The 22,763-nt window shown below is 38.6% G+C and overlaps 1 protein-coding gene and 1 pseudogene across 2 annotated transcripts in view; both read left to right on the top strand.

Annotated features, from left to right (window-relative positions):
• The window catches only part of SPIRE1 (spire type actin nucleation factor 1), a 271,534-nt gene that overhangs the window by 183,665 nt on the left and 65,106 nt on the right, over nucleotides 1-22,763 (top strand). For both annotated transcript variants that reach the window (XM_066246306.1, XM_066246307.1), the window contains exons 7-8: nucleotides 14,203-14,289; nucleotides 22,072-22,201. In XM_066246306.1, the coding sequence (XP_066102403.1) occupies nucleotides 14,203-14,289; nucleotides 22,072-22,201 (217 nt within the window). The remainder of the gene's footprint in view (nucleotides 1-14,202; nucleotides 14,290-22,071; nucleotides 22,202-22,763) is intronic.
• LOC136315608 (bifunctional purine biosynthesis protein ATIC pseudogene) lies at nucleotides 9,213-11,624 on the top strand (annotated as a pseudogene).

Raw genomic sequence — 22,763 nt, 5'->3', positions numbered from 1 at the left:
CCATCAACAGTACAATGAGTAGATTATAAGCAAATGAATGGAACAATAGAAAAGAAATGAACTATTTCTACATGCAGCAATATAATTTCAATCTTACAGACATAATTGTAAGCAATAAAAGCCAAACACACACAAATGCCCACATGTGAAAAACCCATGTGTAATTATTCCATTTATATATTTAAGTATTTTAAAATTTCATTTATTTTTTTTAAAGGTGTGGGAATTTGGCCCTGGCCTGTTGGCTCAGTGGTAGAGCATTGGCCCAGAGTGTGGATGTCCCAGGTTTGATTCCTGGTCAGGACACACAGGAGATGCACCCATCTGCTTCTCCACCCCTCCCACTCTCCCTTCTCTCTCTCTTTTCTCTCTCTTTCTCTCTCTCTCTCTCTCTCTCTCTCTCTCTCTCTCTTTCTCTCTCTTCTACTCCTGCAGCCATGGCTCCATTGGAGCAAGTTGGCCCTAGGTGCTGAGGATGGCTCCGTGGCCTCCACCTCAGGACTAAGAAGAGCTTGGTTGTAGAGCAACAGAGCAACACCCCAGATGGGCAGAGCATCACCCCTTAGTGAACTTGCCAGGTGGATTCCAGTCTAGGTGCACGTGGGATTCTGTCTCTGCCTCCCCTCCTCTCACTGAATTAATAAAAACAACAACTGTTTATGAGAATGTCCTTTCACCCATCTTCACTAATAATGTGTTACACTATCAGATTTTTATTAAGTTTATTGGGGTGACATTTGTTAGCAAAACTATATGCATTTCAAGTGTACAACTCAATAAAACATCTGTATATTACATTGTGCACCTACTACCTAAAGTAAACTCTCTTTCTGTTCTCATTTATTCCCCCTTTGCCCTCTTCTGCCTCCCCTCTCACCCCCCTTTCCCTCCAGCCATCACCAGACTATTGTTTGTATCTATTTTTATGATATATATACTTTTTTTGCTTAACCTCTTCACCTTTTCCACCTAGCTCCCCAGGCCCCACCTCCACTGACAGTTCAGTCTGTTCTGTGTATCTATAATTCTATTTTTATTTTGTTTGTTAAATTATTTTGTTCATAGATTTTACATATAACTGAAATAATATCATGGTATTTGTCTTTCTCTGACTGACTTATTTCACTTAGCATACTATTCTCCAGGTCCATCTGTGCTGTTGCAAAGGTTAGATTCCCTTCCTTTTTATGGCCGAGTAGTACTGTATTCCACTGTATAAAATGTAGCACAACCTTTTTATTCACTCATCTACTGATGGGCACTTGGGCTGTTTCCAGACTTATCTATTGTAAATAATGCTGCAGTGAACATGAGGGTGCGTATATTCTTTTGAATTAGTATTTTGTGTTTCTTTGGATGTATTCCCAGAAGAGGAATTGCTAGGTTATAAGGTAGTTTTGTTTTTAATTTTTGAGGTAACTACATACTGCTTTCCACAGTGGCTGTACCAATCTGCATTCTCACCAGCAGTGCAGAAGGGTGCCCTTTTCTCATCATCCTCACCAGCACTTGTAGATTTCAGCTGTTATCTCATTATGGTTGTAATTTGCATTTCTCTGATGATTAGTGACACTTAGCATCCTTTCATATGTCTATTGGCCATCTGTATGTCCTATTTAGAGAAGTGTCTATTCAGATTCTTTGTCATTTTTTAATTGGATTGTTTTCTTAGTGTTGACTTTTAAGTTCTTAATATATTTTGGATATTAACACCTTATCAGATGTATCATTGGCAAATATGCTTTCCCACTGAATGTGTTGCCTTTTCGTTTCATTGATGGTTTCGTTTGCTGTGCAAAAATTTTTTAGTTTGCTGTAGCCCCATTTGTTTATTTTTTTCCTTTTATTTCCTTCCCTGGGGAAATATATTGGCAAAAATACTGCTACAAGAAATGTCTGAACTTGGGGTATGAACACACTATACATACAGATGGCTTGTTGCAGAATTGTGTACCTGAAACCTGTATAATTTTGTTGAGCAATGTCACCTCAATAAATTTAATTTAAAAATAAAAAGGAAGAAATGTCTGAAATTGTATTGCCTGTGTTTTCTTCTAGGATATTTATGATATCCTGACTTACATTTAAGTCTTTAATTCATTTTGTCTTTATTCTTGTATATAGTGTAAGTGGGTGGTCTACTTTCATTTTTTGCTCATATCTGTGCATTTTCTTAACACCTTTTATTGACTAGATTGTCTTTCAATAGTTTGTATGTTCTTGCTTCCTTTGTCAAATATTAATTAATCATAAAGATGTGTGTTTATTTCTGGGCTCTTAGTTCTTTTCTATTGTCTGTATGCTTGCTCCTCTGCCAGTATTAGGCTGTTTTGATTACAGTGGCCTTGTAATATAGTTTGATATCAGGTAGTGTGACACCTCCAACTTTGTTCTTCTTTCATGAGATTGTTGTGGCTATTTGTTTTTTTTGTGATTTTTCATATAAATTTTTGGAATATTTGTTCTAGATGAATGAGATATGTCATTGGTATTTTAATATGAACTGCAGTGAATCTATAGATTGCTTTGAGTACTATGGATATTTTAATAATATCAATTCTTCCTATCCACGAACACAGTATATACTTTCACTTATTTGTAGCTTCCTCAATTTCTTTCTTAAGTATGCTACTATTTTCAAAGTACAGTTTTTTATTTCTGTTAAATGTATTCATAGGTATTCTTTTTGTTGTTGTAATAGTAAATGGGATTTTTTTTCTTAATTTCTCTTTCTGATAGTTCATTATTGGTGTATAAAAATGCCACCAATTTCTGAATACTTCATTTGTATCTTGCTACTTTACCAAATTTATTTATCAGTTCTAGTAGTTCTATGGTGGAGTCTTTAGGGTTTTCTATATACACTATCATGTCATCTGCAGATAATAACAGTTTTATTTCTTCTTTTCCAATTTGGATGCCTTTAATTTCTTCTTGTCTGATCCAGTACTATGTTGAATAAGAATGGTGAAAGCGAACATTCCTGTCTTGTTCCCATCTTAAGGGAAACATTTGTAGTTTTTGCCCATTGAGTAGAATGTTGGCTGTGTATTTGCCATATATGGCCTTTATTACATTGAGGTATGTTTCTTCTATTTCCACTTACCTCAAAGTTTTTATCATAATTCTGTGCTGGATTTTATCAAATATTTTTTCTGCATCAATTGATATGATTATGTGGTTTTTATCCTTCATTTTGTTTATATGATAAATCACATTTATTGATTTAAATATAATATATTACACCAACCTTGCATCTCTGAAATAAATTCCACTTTGATTATGGTGAATGATTTTTTAATGTATTGCTGAATTTAGTTTGCTAATATTTTTTTTGAAGATTTCAGCATCTGTTCATCAGGGATATTGGCCTATAATTTTCTTTTCTTTTTTTTTGTAGTATCTTTATCTGGTTTGGGATTAGAATAATGCTGGTTTCATAAACTGACCTTGAGAGTCTTCCCTCATCTTAAATTTTTTTTGTAATAGTTTGAGAGGGATAGGTGTTAGTTCTTTGTTTGGTAAAATTCACCTCTGGAGCCATCTGGTCTAGGACTTTGTTTGTTAGAAGTTTTTTTGTTTACTGGTTTAAGTTCATTAGTTGTAATTGGTCTATTAAAATTTTCTGAGTCTTCCTGAATTAAGTTTTGAAAGATTGTATGTTATTAGAAATTTATCTTTTTTACCTAGATTCTCCAGTCTGTTGGCATATAGTTGTACATATCTTCTTACAATCCTTTGTATTTTTTTGGCATCAGTTGTTACTTCTCCTCTTTCATTTCTGATTTTATTTATTTGGGTCTTCTCTCTTTTTTCTTGATGAATCTGGTTAAAGGTTCATCAATCTTGTTTATCTTTTTAAAGAACCACTAATGGTTTTATTAATCTTTTGTATTTTTTAAGTCTCTATGTCATTTATTTCTGCTTTAATCTTTATTATGTCCTCCCTTCTACTTACCTTGGGCTTTGTTTGTTGTTCTAGTGTTTTTAGGAATAGATTTTTCTTTAGCTTTTTGTTGCTTCTTGAGATAGGCCTATAATGCATTGTACTTCTCTCTCATGACTGCTTTTACTGTGTCCTGTAAATTTTGGGATATTGTGTGTTCGCTTTTGTTTGTCTCCAGGTAACTTTTGATTTCTTCCTTGATCTCATTGTTAACCCATTCATTGTTTAATAACTTATTTAGCCTCCATGTGTTTGTTTTGAGTTTTTTAAATTGTAATTGATTTCTAATTTCATACCATTATTGTCAGAGAATATGCTTGATCTGATTTCAATCTTCTTGACTTTATTAAGGTTTATCTTGTGTTCTGGCATGTGACCTATCTCAGTGGTTTTCAATCATCAGTCTGTGGGTGCAATGATTATAGTTTCTCTAATCTTCATAGAATATCAGAGTGGTTAACTTTCGCAGACCAGCACAAAATTTCTGGCAGACCAGTGGTTGAAAAGCACTGATCTATCTTATAGAATGTTCCATGTGCAGTTGAAAAGAATGTGTATTCTGCTGCTTTGGGATAAAATGTTCTGTAAATATTCATTAAATTCATCCAGTCCAGGGTGTTGTTTAAGGCCTCTGTTACCTTGTTAACTTTTTGTCTGGAAGATCTATTCATTAATGTTGAAATCTCCAACTAAGACTGTATTGCTATCTCTTTCTTAATTTCCACTAAGATTTATTTATATATTTAGATGCTCCTTTGTTGGGTCCATACATGTTTACAAGGGCTATATCCTCTTGTTGGATTGATCCCTTTAGTATTATGTAATGTCCTTCTTTGTCTCTCTGTTTTGTCTGATATAAGTATTGCTACCACAGCTTTTTTTCCCACTTGCATGGAATATTTTTTTTTCCATCCCTTTACTTTCAGTCTGTGTGTATCTTTTGTTCTGAGGTGGTTCTCTTGTAGGCAGCATTTATATACGTCATGTTTTCTTATCCATTCAGCTACCCTGGTAGTTGTCAACCTTTTTACGTTTGGGGACTGGTGAAAATATGAGAATTATTTCAGGGACTGCTAAGGAAGAAATCACCCTAAACATTAGCAAATCAGACTAAGATCATGGGTCTGTAATCTTCATACAACATTAGCATAGTTAATTCTTGCAGACCAGTGTGAAATTTGTCTGTGGACTAGCAGTTGAAAAATACTGAGCTACCCTATGATCTTGGTTGGAGCATACAGTGATGGTTGCTCTCCATGGCCTGCTCAGTGGGTGGCAAGTCCAAGACAGATGGGGACACAGAAATCCAGCCAGCCCAATCCTGCCAAAGAGAACCCATAAAGATCTGCAAAGGTGCCCTGTGTGCCTCTCCTCCATGCACCCCTCAACCCACCCATTCTGCCACAGTCTACCCTAGCCCAGGCCGTGCTGCTGGAACTGTCCCACTGCTGCACTACTCCAGTCATTGCTTCATGCACAAAGCCTACAGAGCCTTTGAAGAAAGACTGCAGTGGGCCCAAACTGGCCAAACCCCACTACCCCTTCCACACAGTGCAAGTTTGGTAGGGCAAGGCAGCGGGGTTGGGCAGACAGGGCTAGTGGGTCCCTTATTTGGGGGCACTGTGCTCAGGCACTCAATAAGGAGAATGTGGCCGCCACTCTAGAGCCAAATCACTCAGTCTCTGCTAGAGTCTTCTAGACTAGCTCTCCCAGTAGGAGCACACCACTAGTTCAAGGTGGCGTAGCCAGCTATCCCCACTGCAAGAACAAACTCAGCAGGGTGGTGCCATCGGGATTTAGGAAAATAAATAAAGACTGTCTTCCTTTGGCGGTAGCTCCAGCTGTGCCCACAGGAAGAGAATGCACTGCTCACCTCCCATTTGCTCCACTGCAGCACTGTCAGTGACCCAGACAGGGGCTTGGAGGCATACCTGCTTTGAAGTTTCCAGCTCATAGGGAGTCTTCTTTCCCCTCATTGATCTGAGCTCAGCAGGGTAGGGACACCAGGACTTGAGATGATAGAACAAAACAATCTCCCTTGGAGGGGGTGGTGGTGCTGACCAAGCCTGCAGGTAGTGAGGAGGACTGGCCCCCACTCCAAAGCCTTGCAGTTTGTCTGAGTGTCTGTCTGTAGTTTCTCCAGAGAAAGAGCACACTAAAGGTCCCTGTTGGGTGCAGTCAACAGGACCTTTCTGCTGGACTCAAGCTTGGCAGGGTGGTGTCACCAGTATTTGGAGGACCCTGTTAGTGCACTCCTCAGGCTGGGACTAGAAGAACAGGAGTGCCGACTTTGGAAGATGGTGCCTAAGGGTGGTGTGGGATGTTGACCCAGGACCAAGTCCTCAGTAGCTAACCCTCCAGATCTCTCTTTAGGACCACGCCACCCAGAGCTTCTCTACAACTCCTATATGCCCTGAGTCAACTTTCCTCTTCCAGAACCCTGGATGAGTGCCCAAGAATGAGTTCTGGTGTGCTGGCCCTTTAGGAGACCACCTGGGATTCTAGCAGACTCCCTCCTCTTCCCAGAGGACAGAGTCCCCACTGATTTTCACTGCCAAATGCAGGCTCCTCTTCCAGGCCCTTGTGCTCTGGGTTGAGGGTTCCAGCATGGGGCTGAGACCACTTGCTCCTAAGGGGATACTTTTCTAGCCAAGATATCCCTCTGGCTTCTTAGCCACTGCACATGGGTTCAGAGTCTTCTTTTTCTAGTTCTTTAAGATATGATGTTAGATTGTTTACTTGGTATCTCTCTTGTTTCTTAATGTAAGCCTATAATGATATAAAATACCCTCTTATTACTGCTTTCACTGCATGCCAGATGTTTTGATATGTAATGTTGTCAATCTCATTTGTTTGTATATTTCTTTTGATCTCTGCTTTGATTTATTTTTTGATCCAGTCATTTTTTTAAGAAACATGTTGCCTAATTTCCACATTGGGGGGGGGGCTTCTTTGCTTCTTTACTTCCTTTTTGCAGTTGAGTTCTAATTTCAAAGTCTTATGGTCAGAGAATATGCTTAGTATACTTTCAGTCTTCTTGAATTTTTTAGGTTTTGTGGCCCAACATATGGCCTATCCTTGAGAATGTTCCATGCACACTGGAGAAGAATGTATAATCTGATGTTCTGGGATGAAATGTACTGTAAATTTCTATTATGTCCATTTGGTGTAATGTGTCATTTAAGGCCAATATTTCTTCATTGATTTTTTTGTTTGTTTGGATGATCTGTCTAAACCATCAATGATGTATTGAGATCTCCAAGTATGATTGTATTTTTGTCTGTTTCTATTTTAGATCTGTTAGTAGATGTTTTATATATTTTAGTGCTTCCCCATTCAGTGCATATATATTATATCTTCTTGATATAGTGTCCCTTTATTGTTATGAAATGTCCATCTTTGTCTCTTGTTACTTTTGTTGCCTTGAAATCAGAATTTTCAGATATGAGTATAGCTACACCTGCTTTTCTTTGGTTATTATTTGCTTGGGAGAATCATTTTCAACCTTTCACTTTGAGTCTAATTTTGTAGCATAGATATGTCTTTTGAAGTTAGCATATGATTGGGTTTTGCTTTTTGATGCAATCTGCTACTCTGTGCCTTTTTTTTTTTTTTTTTTTTTGGTGAGTTCAGTACATTTACATTTATGGTAATCACATTTGAGGATTTTCTATAGCCATTTTATATTTTGTTTACTGGTAGCTCTGTGTCTCCTTTGCTTCTTTCCCTTTGTGTTTCTGTGTGTGTGTGTGTGTGTGTGTTATTTCATACTTTTCCCCCATTTCTTCTTTTTTTAAAGCTATATGTTTCAGTAGTGGTTTTTTTCATTGCTGGTTACCATTAGGTTATTAAGAGAACAATTGTCATATATACAAGAGTCTTTTTTTCTATGAGTGATTCTGCACTTTATCTCCTTTGCTACTGAAGATCTTTATCTTTTCAATTTTTATGTTATTGTTGTTACACATTAGCCTTGTTTATATTGTTACATTGTTGTAGCTTTACCTTATAGTTTTGATTTGTTTTGTTCTCTGTATCTGGTAGAATAATCCCCTTGAGTGTATCTTGCAGTGAGGGTTTTCAAATTTCCTCAGCTTCTGTATATCTGCAAAAGTTTTTATTTCTCTTTCATATTTGAAGGATAACTTTGATGGATATAGTATTCTTGGCTGTTAACTCATCTCTTTCAGTACTTTGAATGTTTGGGTCGACTCTCTTCTGGCATGTAGAGTTTCTGCTGAGAAGAAGTCTGATAATAACCTGATGGTCCTTCCTTTATATCTATGTGATGTTGTTCTTTTCCCTAGCTGCCTTGAGGATTCTTTCATTGTCATTGATTTTTTCAAAGTTATATTACAATGTGCCTTGGAGAAGGGCTTTTTTGGATTGAGGTAACCAGGCATTGTTTGTTTCTTGGATTTGAGGATCTAACTCTTTCCATAGACTTGGGAAATTCTCATCAATTATTTGTTTGAATAGGCTCTCCATTCCCTTCTTTCTCTTCCTCTTCTTCTGATATGCCCATCATTCTTATATTGCTCTTTCTGATGGAGTCAGACAATTCTTATAGAGCTCTGTTCTTGTTGTTGTTTTAATTCACAAGTCTCGATTCTCTCTCTGTGGCACCTCTAGTTGCTTGTCTTCAGTGTCACTGATTCTCTACTCTGTCTGTTCTGTTCTATTAGCTGAACTTCCTACCTCATTTTTCAACATATATATTGAGTTCTTCATCTCTGTTTGGTACTTTTTAAATTTAAATCTCCTTGTTTTGTTCATTAATTTGATTTTGCACTCATTAAATTGTCTATCAGTTTTTTCTCACATCTCATTGAGTGCTCCCTCCGCCTGCGGTGCTGCTGCTGGCTGCAGGCCCTCTTTAAGCCATCTGCTAGCAGACATGAGCTGGGCTGGGCTCAGGCAGCTTTTACTCTAACCTTGCCAGAGGCCACCCTGTCCTCATTCAGGGCTGGAAGGAGGAACATGGGACAAGAGGGGAGTAGATGGTGTGGAGGCCCCAGCAGGCTCATTAAGCACCCTGAACTCGAATAGGGTGACCTCATTTAGGGACGGGATGAGGCCTTGGAGCAGCAGTTTAGGTCCTTTTTCTTTAAAAGCTTTTATTTCTTAGTTGACACAAAATAGTGACGTTGACAAAAAGAAAATCAAAACTCATAATTAATGACAACTAATTACTGACTGTGAGCAACTAAAATAGTATTTAAATTGGCCAATGCAGTCTCGCCCAGGACCCCTGTTGCCTGCAGCCATGGAACTCTGCCAGCTCATCTTACTTAGTGTGTCTGACAGGACTGGCCTTGTATGTTTGAATTTGATCGCTTCAGGAGGGACTGCGAAAGCTCTCAGGGATGCTGGTCTGGCGGTCAGAGAAGTCTGAGCTGACGGGGTTTCCTGAAACATTAGGGGGACTTGTGGAAACCCTGCATCCTTCAGTCCATACTAGAATTTTGCCTCATAATATCCCAGAAGTTAATGCTGATATGGCCAAACTTGATATCAATCTTGTAAGAGTTGTTTGTAATCTGTTTCCCTTTGTGAAGACAGTGGGTTCTCCAGATGGAACTGTTGAAGATGCCATTGAGCACTTTGGTATTTGGTGGAGTAACCCTGCTGAGAGCAGCAGTCACCATGCTCTTCCTAGTGACCGTAGTGTGTGAGCCGGAGGACTGCTCCAACTGTAAAGACACCTCCTTGGAGACTTGACGCTAGTTGGCCTTGAAGGCTTTCACTCCTATAGCACAATATGATGAAGCAACTTCAGATTACTTCAGGAAACAGTATAGTAAAGGAACATCTCATATGCCCTTGAGGGATGGAATGAACCCTGGCCAGTTACACACACTGAACCTCAACTTTCCCATCACAGCGCTAAATGGAGCCCCTGGATTTATAAACATTTGTGATGCTTTGAATGCAGCTGGTGAAGGAACTCAGAGAAGGTTTAGGCTTCCAGCTGCAGCCTCTTTCAAGCATGTCAGCCCAGCAGGTGTTGCTGTTGCAATTCTACTTAGTGAAGATGAGGTGATAGTCTGCATGGTCTGAGATATGTATAAACCCTTGCTCCTGTGTCGGCTGCATATGCACAAGCAAGAGGAGATGACAGGATGTCTTTATTTGGTGACTTTGTTGCATTATCTGATATGTGATGCTCCTACTGCCAAAATTATTTCTAGAGAAGTACCTGATGGTATTGTTGCCCCTGGATATGAAGAAAAAGCTTTAAAAATACTTTATAAAAAGAAAAATGGGAACTAATGTGTTCTTCAGATGAAAAAGTCTTACAATTCATATGAAAATGATGTTCGAACTCTCTCTGGTCTTTTTTAAGCCAGAAGAGGAATAATGCTGTCATCCACAGGTCATTATGTAGCAGTGTTGTTACCAAGAATAAAGATTTGCTGGAATCTGTGCTCAGGGACCTCATTGTGGCCACCATTGCTGTAAAGTACACACAGTCTAACTCCATGTGCTACATCAAGAATGGTCAGGATACAGTAAGTCCCCAAGTTACAAACATCTGACTTACATACAACTCGTACTTACGAGTGGAGTGCCATAAGGACTACTGGTAATCAATTGCAGCTGGACGTCAGTGAAAATACAGAGTTACTTGACTCTGCTGGCAAAGAACTAACCATTAAAGACCTTATGGAACAAGAACAGCAGATGATAGCATTTAGGGAAGAAAACAGAAACCTAGGAACTCCAGAACCGAAAAAGTTTTCTACAAAAGTTAGCTGATGCTTTTCATCTCATTGAAGCAGGAATGGCAAAGTTAGAGGAGCAAGATAATGATACACAGAGGTTCACCAAAGTTTGCCGTACAGTGACCGGAGGCCTGAGATGCTACAGGAGCTTTTATGATAAGAAAAAGAAAAGCTCTGTACAAACCTCGCTGATGCCTACTTCAAGAAACTGACTCCAGTAGCAGAATCAGACCCCGACTCTCTAACTCCAGTCTCATCCTCTTCAGTAAGTCCATCACCTTCTGCATCACCCAAGATTGTATTTGAAAATCTTTAAATATGTATAAGCACAGAAAGGTAAAAATAAATACTATGTTAAGACAAACATCTGTCTACGTTGCATTTAATAGGTAAATGTACTTGTTCCAACTTACATACAAATTCAACCTAAGAACAAACCTACAGAACCTATCTTGTTCTAACCCAGGGACTGCCTCTATTTGCATTGGAGCAGAGCAGCAGTCTCGGATCCACTGCCCAGGCCTCGCAAGAGATAAGGTCAACATTCGGTGGCAGACATCATCCACAAGCGGTCTCAATGAAGTGCAAAGCCAGAGGAAGGAGTGAAAATCTCCAATGCCATTGATCAGTATGTTACTAGAACCACTGGCGAGGATGAAGAGTTAGTGAAGTAGAAGGCACTGACTGGCTGAAGAAGTTCTTGAATTACTGAGGCAGAGAAGAAAGAATGGATTGACTGACAAACTTAGTGAAGTTTCTCTCAGGTCTGATCCCTTCCTTCCTTTCAGGAATATTATAGGCAGAGCTAAACGGAGTGGCGTGGCAGATACTGCTGTGCTGTCCGGTTCTGCTGCTGGCAGAGTTGTAACTGAGCCTGCGATGAACTGGGAATAATCCTCGCTCAGATGAGCCTTCGGCTCTTTCACTACTGGTTTCATTACACAGCGCTTTAAGGTTTGCTTATATTTCGGTGAAAAATCAGTGAGAAATTTTGAAAATACTTAAAAAGATAAAACATTAAGTCTGAATAATGATCTTGAATAAAAAAGGAAAGATTGGCCAGTACAAAAGAAATCTTAAAATTCAGATAAGAAAATACTTGGAAAAGGTTTTTATTTAATTTTATAACAATTCTAGAATTTTACATGACATTTCAGCAACAAACTAACCTGTCAAAATAAAAAATAATCAGCCATTGATGCTAGAGGAATAACCAAATTACTTTTCCTTTTCTCCAATAAAATTTATAAAAATTATTAGAATACAACGAGGTAATGAAGAGTAGGTCACCAAAGTAGAGTATAAATGTGACAAAATGGTCACAACTGTGCCAGGTGGTCAGAATGAGAGTTTAAATTGTTTCTGTTATTGAGTTTCTGAGGTTTTCATAAATTTCTTTAAAATTTTATTTGGGTAACACATTGCTTTAAAAAGAGAGGACATAAGAACAGGAATGAGAAAAAAAACCTGGGCTTCACAAAAACTCTTCTACTTCCTAGTTCTGTGACTATAGCAGATACTTTCTTTGCTCTGAGCCTGACTGAGTTTTGTCTACAGAATGAATCAGGTCACCAGTCCTTCCTATTACCTAGGTTTTTGTACTAGGATGAAAATAAGAGGTAAAAAGTTTTATAAATTATATAATAATTAATCTGCATAGTATTTTTTGTTCCATTCACATTTGTAATTTTAGATACTTTTTGTTGGAATGAATGTATCTTATATATAATTTTCCAAAACGATGGAACTAAAATGAACCTGGATTTTCTTTAATTCTGCAATAGTTATTTTTGCTCTAAATCATACAACCATTTACTCTCCATTTTTTTTTTTTTCATTTTTCTGAAGCTGGAAACAGGGAGAGACAGACAGACTCCCGCATGCGCCCGACCGGGATCCACCCGGCACGCCCACCAGGGGCGACGCTCTGCCCACCAGGGGGGGGGGTGCTCTGCCCATCCTGGGCGTCGCCATGTTGCGACCAGAGCCACTCTAGCGCCTGAGGCAGAGGCCAAGGAGCCATCCCCAGCGCCCAGGCCATCTTTGCTCCAATGGAGCCTTGGCTGCGGGAGGGGAAGAGAGAGACAGAGAGGAAAGCGCGGCGGAGGGGTGGAGAAGCAAATGGGCGCTTCTCCTGTGTGCCCTGGCCGGGAATTGAACCCGAGTCCTCCGCACGCTAGGCCGACGCTCTACCGCTGAGCCAACCGGTCAGGGCTTACTCTCCATTTTAAGGATTTGAAATGCATCCTTGGTACAGCCAGATTATATAACTACAGTACAGTAACTTCAGTAATTTTGTGACATATGTTGAGATAATAGCTGTAGCCATAAGCTTATAAGGATAATTATATAATCCAGCAATTTTCAACCTTTTTCATCTCATGACACACATAAGCTGATTACTAAAATTCTGTGGCAAACCAAAGAATATGTTATACAGTGTGTCCTTAAAGTCATGGTGCACTTTTGACCGGTCACAGGAAAGCAACAAAAGACGATAGAAATGTGAAATCTGCACCAAATAAAAGGAAAACTCCCCCAGTTTCATACCTATTCAGTGCAGTTTGATGTGGGCTCACGCACAGATTTTTTAGGGCTCCTTAGGTAGCTATCCCGTATAGCCTCTACAGACTCATCACTGACTGATGGCCTACCAGAACGGGGTTTCTCCACCAAACTGCCGGTTTCCTTCAACTGCTTATCCCACCGAGTAATGTTATTCCTATGTGGTGGTGCTTTATTATAAACGTGCCGATATTCACGTTGCACTTTGGTCACGGATTCGAATTTAGTGAGCCACAGAATACACTGAACTTTCCTCTGTACCGTCCACATAATGACTGACATGGCCATGGGCTGCTCCGCTGTATACACGGTGTTACGTCATCATCTGCGCATGCGCACATGCTGCCACATCATCCTACAGAAACTGGGAGGGTTTTCCTTTTATTTGGTGCAGAATTCACATTTCTACCGTCTTTTGTTGCTTTCCTGTGACCGGTCAAAAGCACACCATGACTTTAATGAACACACTGTATTTTTTTGCTGACCTGACAAAAAAAAAGGTATAATTTTGATTGATTTAAAAAAGTAGTAATTACCTACTCTTTTTGCTCCAAAGTGACTTTTTAAAAAATCAAGTGCCTGTACTTGTATATAAAGATTTCTGGTACCAACAATTTAACCAATCAGATACAACCTTATTATGCGACGTGACCAGTAAGATGCAGCTCTATTCTAGAAGCTATATACACTGCTCACAAAAATTAGGGGATATTTTATCGCTTCATATTTGTTTTGAAATATCTCCTAATTTTTGTGAGCAGTGTATATTCATAGTTCGAGAAAGGGCATTCACACTAGATGACTATTATTGTATTGGCTATTGTCATTTTCTTATTTGACAATGTTAAGGGAAAAAAAGATCAGTGTTCTGACTAAGTAGTACTCCATATTTTAAAAATTCTTCCCAATACACAGGTTGAAAATTGCTGCTATAATCAAATGAATCTACTTTTTGTCTTTTTTCAGGTGAATGGCGATATTCCTCCTCGGTTAAAGAAAAGTGCTCATGAAATCATTCTAGACTTCATCAGATCAAGACCTCCTTTAAATCCAGTATGTAATTTTACATATTGCTCTTTACTGGAGTTCACAGAATGAATTCTTCTCCTGTAGGGAGTGATCGCTAGAACTCAGCTCTGAAAGTGGTTAGTTCTTACGCTGAGCTTTTGTTCTCAAAGTGATGACTCCCAACTGCAGGTTACGTTTAAGTTGCAGGAAAATGCTTAACATTTGTTTAATACAAGGCTATCTTAGGATGTTTAGTTTAAAACAACTTCGGTTATGGTGCAAAATCTGGACAAAAATACTTCCTAGAATAATGGCTAAATGTTCCTGCCTGCGCTTCCGGTTTACTTGATACTGCAAATAGCTTCCTTGGTCAAGTTGGCATTTTGATACTACACTGCTCACAAAAATTAGGGGATATTTTAGAGCTTCATATTAATTTTGAAATATCCCTAATTTTTGTGAGCCATATATCTTGCGGTAAATCAACCTTGTTGTACACCTACTTTTATATTACCTTCCTCTGGTAACAGAGTTTTTTCTAGTGACTGTGGAATGAGAATATTTTAATCTGAATGAATGTTGGTGTGTGTTTCCTTTGTTCCTCACCAACACTGCTCAAACCTGTGTACACTTGTTAACCTGAAAGGGAATGGAATTTCTGCCCTAGTTTTTGTACATCCAGAGCATTATTAATGATCCCTTTTATAAATATTCTTAAAAGAAGGGAAAGAGGCCACCTAAGGACTATTTTGTGTGTGTGTGTGTGTGTGTGTGTGTGTGTGTGTGTGACAGAGAGAGAAACAGAGGGACAGATAGAGACAGACAGACAGGGAGAGAGATGAGCATCAATTCTTCATTGCGGCACCTTAGTTGTTCATTGATTGCTTTCTCATATGTGCCTTGACTGGGGTGGGGAGGTGCTACAGCAGACCAAGTGACCCCTTGCTCAAGCCAGCAACCTTGGGCTCAACCAGATGAGCCTGCGCTCAAGCCAATGACCTCAGGGTTTCAAATCTGGGTCCTCCACGTCCCAGTCTGACGCTCTATCCCTTGTGCCACCCCCTGGTCAGGCCTAAGGAATAATTTTAAGAATGCCGGTCATGGTGGACAAGAGAGAGCAGAGTCAAATGAACCTGAATTTAGCAGCCACATATCTCTGAGCAAGTTAATCAGCCTCCTGGAGCCTTTATTCAACTACAAAATGAAATAATCTGAGAAGGTTGTGATGACTTAATCAAAAATACTAGCTTCAAAAACAATAATAAGGGATCAGAAGATGGCAGCGGAGTAGGCGGATGCACAGACGCCCAGCTCTCAACACCAAACTGGAATACAAATCAATTTAGAAAAAATCAGCATGAAAAATCAACACTGAACTGCAAGAACAGCTCTCAAAAACCAAGGAGCAAAGAGGAAGCCACAATAATCCTGGTAAGGAGTGCCTGAATCTCCTCTGCTTACAGGAAGGGAAGGAGGGGGGTGAGGCTGAGAGCCCAGAGAGGATTTCACAGAGGAAAAAGAGCAGAAACTACTGCTCACAGCCACTTACCTGGCGACCAGGGAGCAAGGTGGGTTGAAAAGACCAGCTTATCTCCCAAGTGGAAAAGACAGGGAGAGGGACAGACTGTGAGGGGCTAAGTATGCAAGAAACGAAATAAAAAAGCTGACTCATTCGTGCTGGAGGCGGCCATAGCTGGGGGAGGGACTGAACCTTTCACAAAACAGAGCTGAAGTGCTTCCGGATCAGAGATCTCCGGACATCTATCCAGCTCCAATCAGCACAACAAGACACAGCTGAAAACAAGAAGTGGGGAGGAGGGGCAGTAACTCAGGTCTCCATGGAGATCTGAGATACACCTCCCCCTACTGAAGCTGAGAAAAAACTCTGCTCCCAGTGAGATTAGTTGGTGGAAGAGACCTTCAGCATCTCAGGTTACACCCACAGCATTCCTGGATACAGTTTCAAGGAAGCCCCCTGCTGAGATCAGTTAACAAGACTATCACCTGTTAAGAAAACAAACAAATCAAGACTTCAAAGCTGCCCAAATCCGAAAGTGGATTACAAATAATAGCTGATACAAACCCAGGAAGACCTAAAAATAACACAACGGAAAACTGGAGGCAGACAACACCAAGCCTAGACTCAATCAACTCTACAAATAAAAAAAAAGAAGAAGAAGATGAGAAAACAAAGGAGTGCAATCCAAATGAAACCACAAGAGACACTTTCGAGAGATGAACTGAGTGATATGGAAATAATCAAACTTCCAGATGCGGAGTTCAAAATAATGATTGTAAGGATGCTTAGGGATCTTAGAACAACAATGGAGGGGGAGTTTGAAAACCTAAATAAAGAAATAGCAAGTATAAAAAAGAATCAGTTGGAGACGACAAATACAATATCAGAAATAAAGACCACAATGGAAGGAATTAAAAACAGGATAAATACAGCAGAGGATCGAATCAGCGAGTTAGAAGACAACTGGAATGAAGGCATGAAAGCAGAAAAGAAAAGAGAAAAAAGACTCAAAAAGTCAGAGGAAACTCTTAGAGAGCTCTGTGACAACATGAAGAGAAATAACATCCGCATCATAGGGGTTCCTGAAGAAGAAGAAAAAGAACAAGGGATAGAGACTTTGTTCAATCATATCATAGCTGAAAACTTCCCTAAATTAATGCAAGAGAAACTCTCACAAATCCAAGAAGCACAGAGGACTCCATTAAAGAGAAACCCAAAGAAACCTACACCAAGACACATCATAATTAAAATACCAAAGCTAAGCGATAAAGAGAGAAAATATTAAAAGCTGCAAGAGAAAAAAAAGTTATCACCTACAAAGGAGCCCCCATAAGGATGACATCTGACTTCTCAACAGAAACACTTGAGGCCAGAAGGGAATGGCAAGAAATATTCAAAGTAATGCAGAACAAGAACCTACAACCAAGACTACTTTATCCAGCAAGGCTATCGTTTAAAATTGAAGGAGAAATAAAAAGCTTCCCAGACAAAGAACAACTCAAGGAATTCATTACAACCAAACCAATGCTGCAGGAAATATTAAGGGGCCTGGTGTAAACAGATAAAGTGGGAAAAGAATACAGAAAAAAAAAAAAAAAGGAATACACCTTTAAAGAAGAAAATGGCAATAAACAAATACATATCAATAATAACCTTAAATGTAAATGGATTAAATGATCCAATCAAAAGACATAGGGTAGCTGCGTGGATAAGAAAACAGGACCCGTACATATGTTGTCTACAAGAGACACACCTTAGAACAAAAGACACACACAGATTGAAGGTAAAAGGATGGAAAAAAATGTTTCATGCAAATGGAAATGAAAAAAAAGCTGGGGTAGCAATACTTATATCAGACAAATTGGACTTTAAAACAAAGGATATAGTAAGAGATAAAGAAGGCCACTACATAATGATAAAGGGAGTAATCCAACAGGAAGATATAACTATTATAAATATCTATGCACCTAATATAGGAGCACCCAAATATATAAAACAGACTTTGATGGATTTAAAGGGCGAGATCAACAGCAATACTATAATAGTAGGGGATTTCAATACCCCACTAACATCACTAGATAGATCCTCAAGAAAGAAAATTAACAAAGAAACAACAGACTTTTTGGAAACACTAGATCAACTCGATTTAATAGATATCTTCAGAACCTTTCACCCTAAAGCAGCAGAATATACATTCTTTTCAAGTGCTCATGGTACATTCTCTAGGATAGACCACATGTTAGGGCACAAAAGTGCTCTCAACAAATTTAAGAAGACTGAAATCATATCAAGCACTTTCTCCGATCACAACAGCATGAAACTAGAAATGAATCACAGCAGAAAAGCTCAAAAATTCTCAAACACATGGAAACTAAATAGCAGGTTGTTAAATAATGAATGGATTAAGAATGAGATCAAAGAAGAAATAAAGAAATTCCTAGAAACGAATGACAATGAGCATACAACAACTCAAAATTTATGGGACACAGCGAAAGCAGTGCTGAGAGGGAAGTTCATAGCACTACAGGCACACTTTCAGAAGCTAGAAAAAGCTCAAATAAACAACTTAACCCTGCATCTAAAAGAATTAGAAAAAGAACAGCAAGTAAAGCCCAAATGTAGTAGAAGGAAGGAAATAATAAAGATCAGAGCAGAAATAAATGACATAGAGGCTAAAGAAACAATACAGAGGATCAATGAAACTAGAAGCTGGTTCTTTGAAAAGGTAAACAAGATTGATGAACCTTTAAGTAGACTCACCAAGAAAAAGAGAGAGAGGACTCAAATAAATAAAATTAGAAATGAGAGAGGAGAAATAACAACTGACACAACAGAAATACAAAATATTGTAAGAAAATACTATGAAGAACTGTATGCCAAAAAACTAGACAACCTAGATGAAATGGACAAATTCCTTGAAACATACAATCTTCCAAAAATCAATCTGGAAGAATCAGAAAACTTAAACAGACCGATTACACCAAAGGAGATCGAAACAGTTATCAAAAAACTCCCAACAAAGAAAAGTCCGGGGCCCGATGGCTTCACAACGGAATTCTACCAAATATTCAAAGAAGAACTAACTCCTATCCTTCTCAAACTATTTCAAAAAATTCAAGAGGAAGGAAGACTTCCAAACTCCTTTTATGAGGCGAGCATAATTCTGATTCCAAAACCAGGCAAAGACAACACAAAGAAAGAAAATTATAGGCCAATATCTCTGATGAATATAGATGCTAAAATCCTCAACAAAATATTAGCAAACCGGATCCAGCAATATATGGAAAAAATCATACACCATGATCAAGTGGGATTTATTCTGGGGAGGCAAGGCTGGTACAATATTCGTAAATCAATCAATGTGATTCATCACATAAACAAAAAGAAGGAGAAAAACCATATGATAATTTCAATAGATGCAGAAAAAGCATTTGATAAAATCCAGCACCCATTCATGATCAAAACTCTCAGCAAAGTGGGAATACAGGGAACATACCTCAACATGATAAAAGCCATCTATGAGAAACCCACAGCCAACATCATACTCAATGGGAAAAAATTAAAAGCAATACCCTTAAGATCAGGAACAAGGCAGGGGTGCCCCCTTTCACCACTCTTATTTAACATAGTCCTGGAAGTCCTAGCCACAGCAATCAGACAAGAAGAAGAAATAAAAGGCATTCAAGTTGGAAAAGAAGAAGTAAAACTATCATTATTTGCAGATGATATGATATTGTATATAGAAAACCCTAAAGTCTCAGTCAAAAAACTACTGGACCTGATAAATAAATTCAGCAAAGTGGCAGGATATAAAATCAATACTCAGAAATCAGAAGCATTTTTATACACCAACAATGAACAGTCAGAAAGAGAAATTAAGGAAACAATCCCCTTCACAATTACAACCAAAAAAATAAAGTACCTAGGAGTAAACTTAACCAAGGAGACTAAAGACTTGTACTCGGAAAATTACAAAACATTGATAAAAGAAATCAAGGAAGATACAAACAAGTGGAAGCATATACCGTGCTCATGGTTAGGAAGAATAAACATCATTAAAATGTCTATATTACCCAAAGCAATTTATAAATTCAATGCAATACCAATGAAAATACCAATGACATACTTCAAAGATATAGAACACATATTCCAAAAATTTATATGGAACCAAAAAAGGACACGAATAGCCTCAGCAATCTTAAAAAAGAAGAATAAAGTGGGAGGTATCACACTTCCTGATATCAAGTTATACTACAAGGCCATTGTGCTCAAAACAGCCTGGTACTGGCATAAGAACAGGCATATAGATCAATGGAATAGAACAGAGAACCCAGAAATAAACCCACAGTTTTATGGACAACTGATATTTGACAAAGGAGGTAAGGAAATACAATGGAGTAAAGACAGCCTCTTTAACAAATGGTGTTGGGAAAATTGGACAGCTACCTGCAAAAAAATGAAACTAGATCACCAGCTTACACCACTCACAAAAATAAACTCAAAATGGATAAAAGACTTGAATGTAGGCCGTGAAACCATAAGCATCTTAGAAGAAAACATAGGCAGTAAGCTCTCGGACATCTCTCGGAGCAATATATTTGCTGATTTATCTCCACGGGGAAGTGAAATAAAAGACAGGATAAACAAATGGGACTATATCAAACTAAAAAGCTTTTGCACAGCTAAAGACAACAAGAACAGAATAAAAAGACAAACTACACAATGGGAGAACATATTTGACAATACGTCTGATAAGGGGTTAATAACCAAAATTTATAAAGAACTTGCAAAACTCAACACCAGGAAGACAAACAACCCAATCCAGAAATGGGCAAAAGAGATGAATAGACACTTCTCCAAAGAGGACATACAGATGGCCAATAGGCATATGAAAAAATGCTCAACATCACTAATCATTAGAGAAATGCAAATTAAAACCACAATGAGATATCACCTTACACCAGTCAGAATGGCGCTTATCAACAAAACAACACAGAATAAGTGCTGGCGAGGATGTGGAGAAAAGGGAACCCTCCTGCACTGCTGGTGGGAATGCAGACTGGTGCAGCCACTGTGGAAAACAGTATGGAGATTCCTCAAAAAACTGAAAATCGAACTGCCTTTTGACCCAGCTATCCCACTTTTAGGAATATACCCCAAGGACACCATAGAAGGGCTCGAAAAGGAGAAATGCACCCGTATGTTTGTGGCAGCATTGTTCACAATAGCGAAGATCTGGAAACAGCCCAAGTGTCCATCAGAGGACGAGTGGATTAAAAAACTTTGGTACATATATACTATGGAATACTACTCAGCCATAAGAAATGATGACATCGGATCATTTACAATAACATGGATGGACCTTGATAACATTATACGGAGTGAAATAAGTAAATCAGAAAAAAAAAACTGAGATGAATCCATACATAGAAGGGACATAAAAATGAGACTCAGAGACATGAACAAGAATGTGATGGCAACAGGGGCGGGGGGGTTGGGGGAGGGGGGATGGGGTGAAGAAGGAGAGAGGGGTTAGGGGAGGGGAGGGGCATAAAGAAAACCAGATAGAAGGTGACAGAAGACAATCTAACTTTGCGGGAGGGGTATACAGCACAATCAAATGTCAAAATAATCTAGAGATATTTTCTCTCAACAAAGGTACCCTGATTTATCAATGTCACTGCATTAAATTTAATAAAAAAAAAAAAAAAAAAAAAAAAAAAAAAAAAAAAAAACAATAATAATATTAGATAAAGTATAACTTGCATTTTGATTGCCTTCTCATGCTTGCATATGGGAAACATAATTGTAACTTTGGCAAAACTGTCTCTTTAAAATTAGTTGAGCACATGACTAGATCACTGTGAAGTCCATTAATCTCCCTATTGCTTTAGGAATCTTGATAATGAGTTAAAAATAATCTTTTATCAAGCAGTGTTACAATCAATAAAATATAATTTTATCATACTACGTATATTATATGAATGGACTTCAGCAATAATTATTTAAGGAGCCTAATCTGTGGTGGCGCAGTGAATAAAGCATTGACCTGGAAATGCCAAGGTCGCTGGTTCAAAACCCTGGGCTTGCCTGGTCAAGGCACATATGGGAGTTGATGCTTCCAGCTCCTCCCCCCTTTCTTTCTCTCTCTCTCTCTCTCTCTCTCTCTCTCTCTGTCTCTCCCTCTCCTCGCTAAAATGAATAAATAAAAAATATTAAAAAAAAGAAAAGAAAAGAATTAAAAAAAAAATAATTATTTAAGGACAAACTGCCCAGAGTTTCCAACCATTATGTGTTTTTTTCCCGAGGCCTCCGCCAGAAAACTAAAACCTACTCCACCACGGCCACGGAGCCTTCACGAAAGAATATTAGAAGAAATCAAAGCTGAAAGAAAGCTGCGGCCTGTGTCTCCAGAAGAGATTAGACGTAGTAGACAAGGTGAGTCAACTGCTTGCCACATTCCTGGTCTAAGTCACCTACTGGAACAAGGGTCCCTATACAACCAGCTTAATGAAAAGTAATGTTGCGAAGTCCAGGTAGTCCATGGAGTTCTCTCATTCCTTGTTCCTTTCTCCCTCCCTCGCTCTCTCTCTCTTTTCTCTGACACACACACACACACACACACACACACACACACGCCCTCGCACTTACTTGAGGTTTATACTTGACACTCATAGAATAAGAAGCTCTTTTCCTATATGATAACTGAGCTAGACAAGAACATGATGGCATAGTGGAGAGAGCTCCGCCAATGTCGAGACTGTGGCTTCAGGAGTGTCTGCCTCTCTGAGCGTCTATTTCTTTGTCAGCAGAAGGATGATAAAAATTCCTCTAAGCCTTCCTTATGGCTTTTATGTAAAAATTAAATAAGATTGTGGTCAAAATACTTTATAAGTTGTAATACATATACAAAGATAAGTTATGTTTCAAAAATGAAGATGGTTGTTTTACTTGAAGTTCCCATTGTCTTAATTATGGGTTTAAAGAAACGGTATTATGG

Source organism: Saccopteryx bilineata, chromosome 11 (assembly GCF_036850765.1).
Source record: "Saccopteryx bilineata isolate mSacBil1 chromosome 11, mSacBil1_pri_phased_curated, whole genome shotgun sequence".
In the NCBI taxonomy this organism is placed as follows: Eukaryota; Metazoa; Chordata; class Mammalia; order Chiroptera; family Emballonuridae; genus Saccopteryx; species Saccopteryx bilineata.
This window is presented reverse-complemented; position numbering and strand designations above follow the sequence as displayed.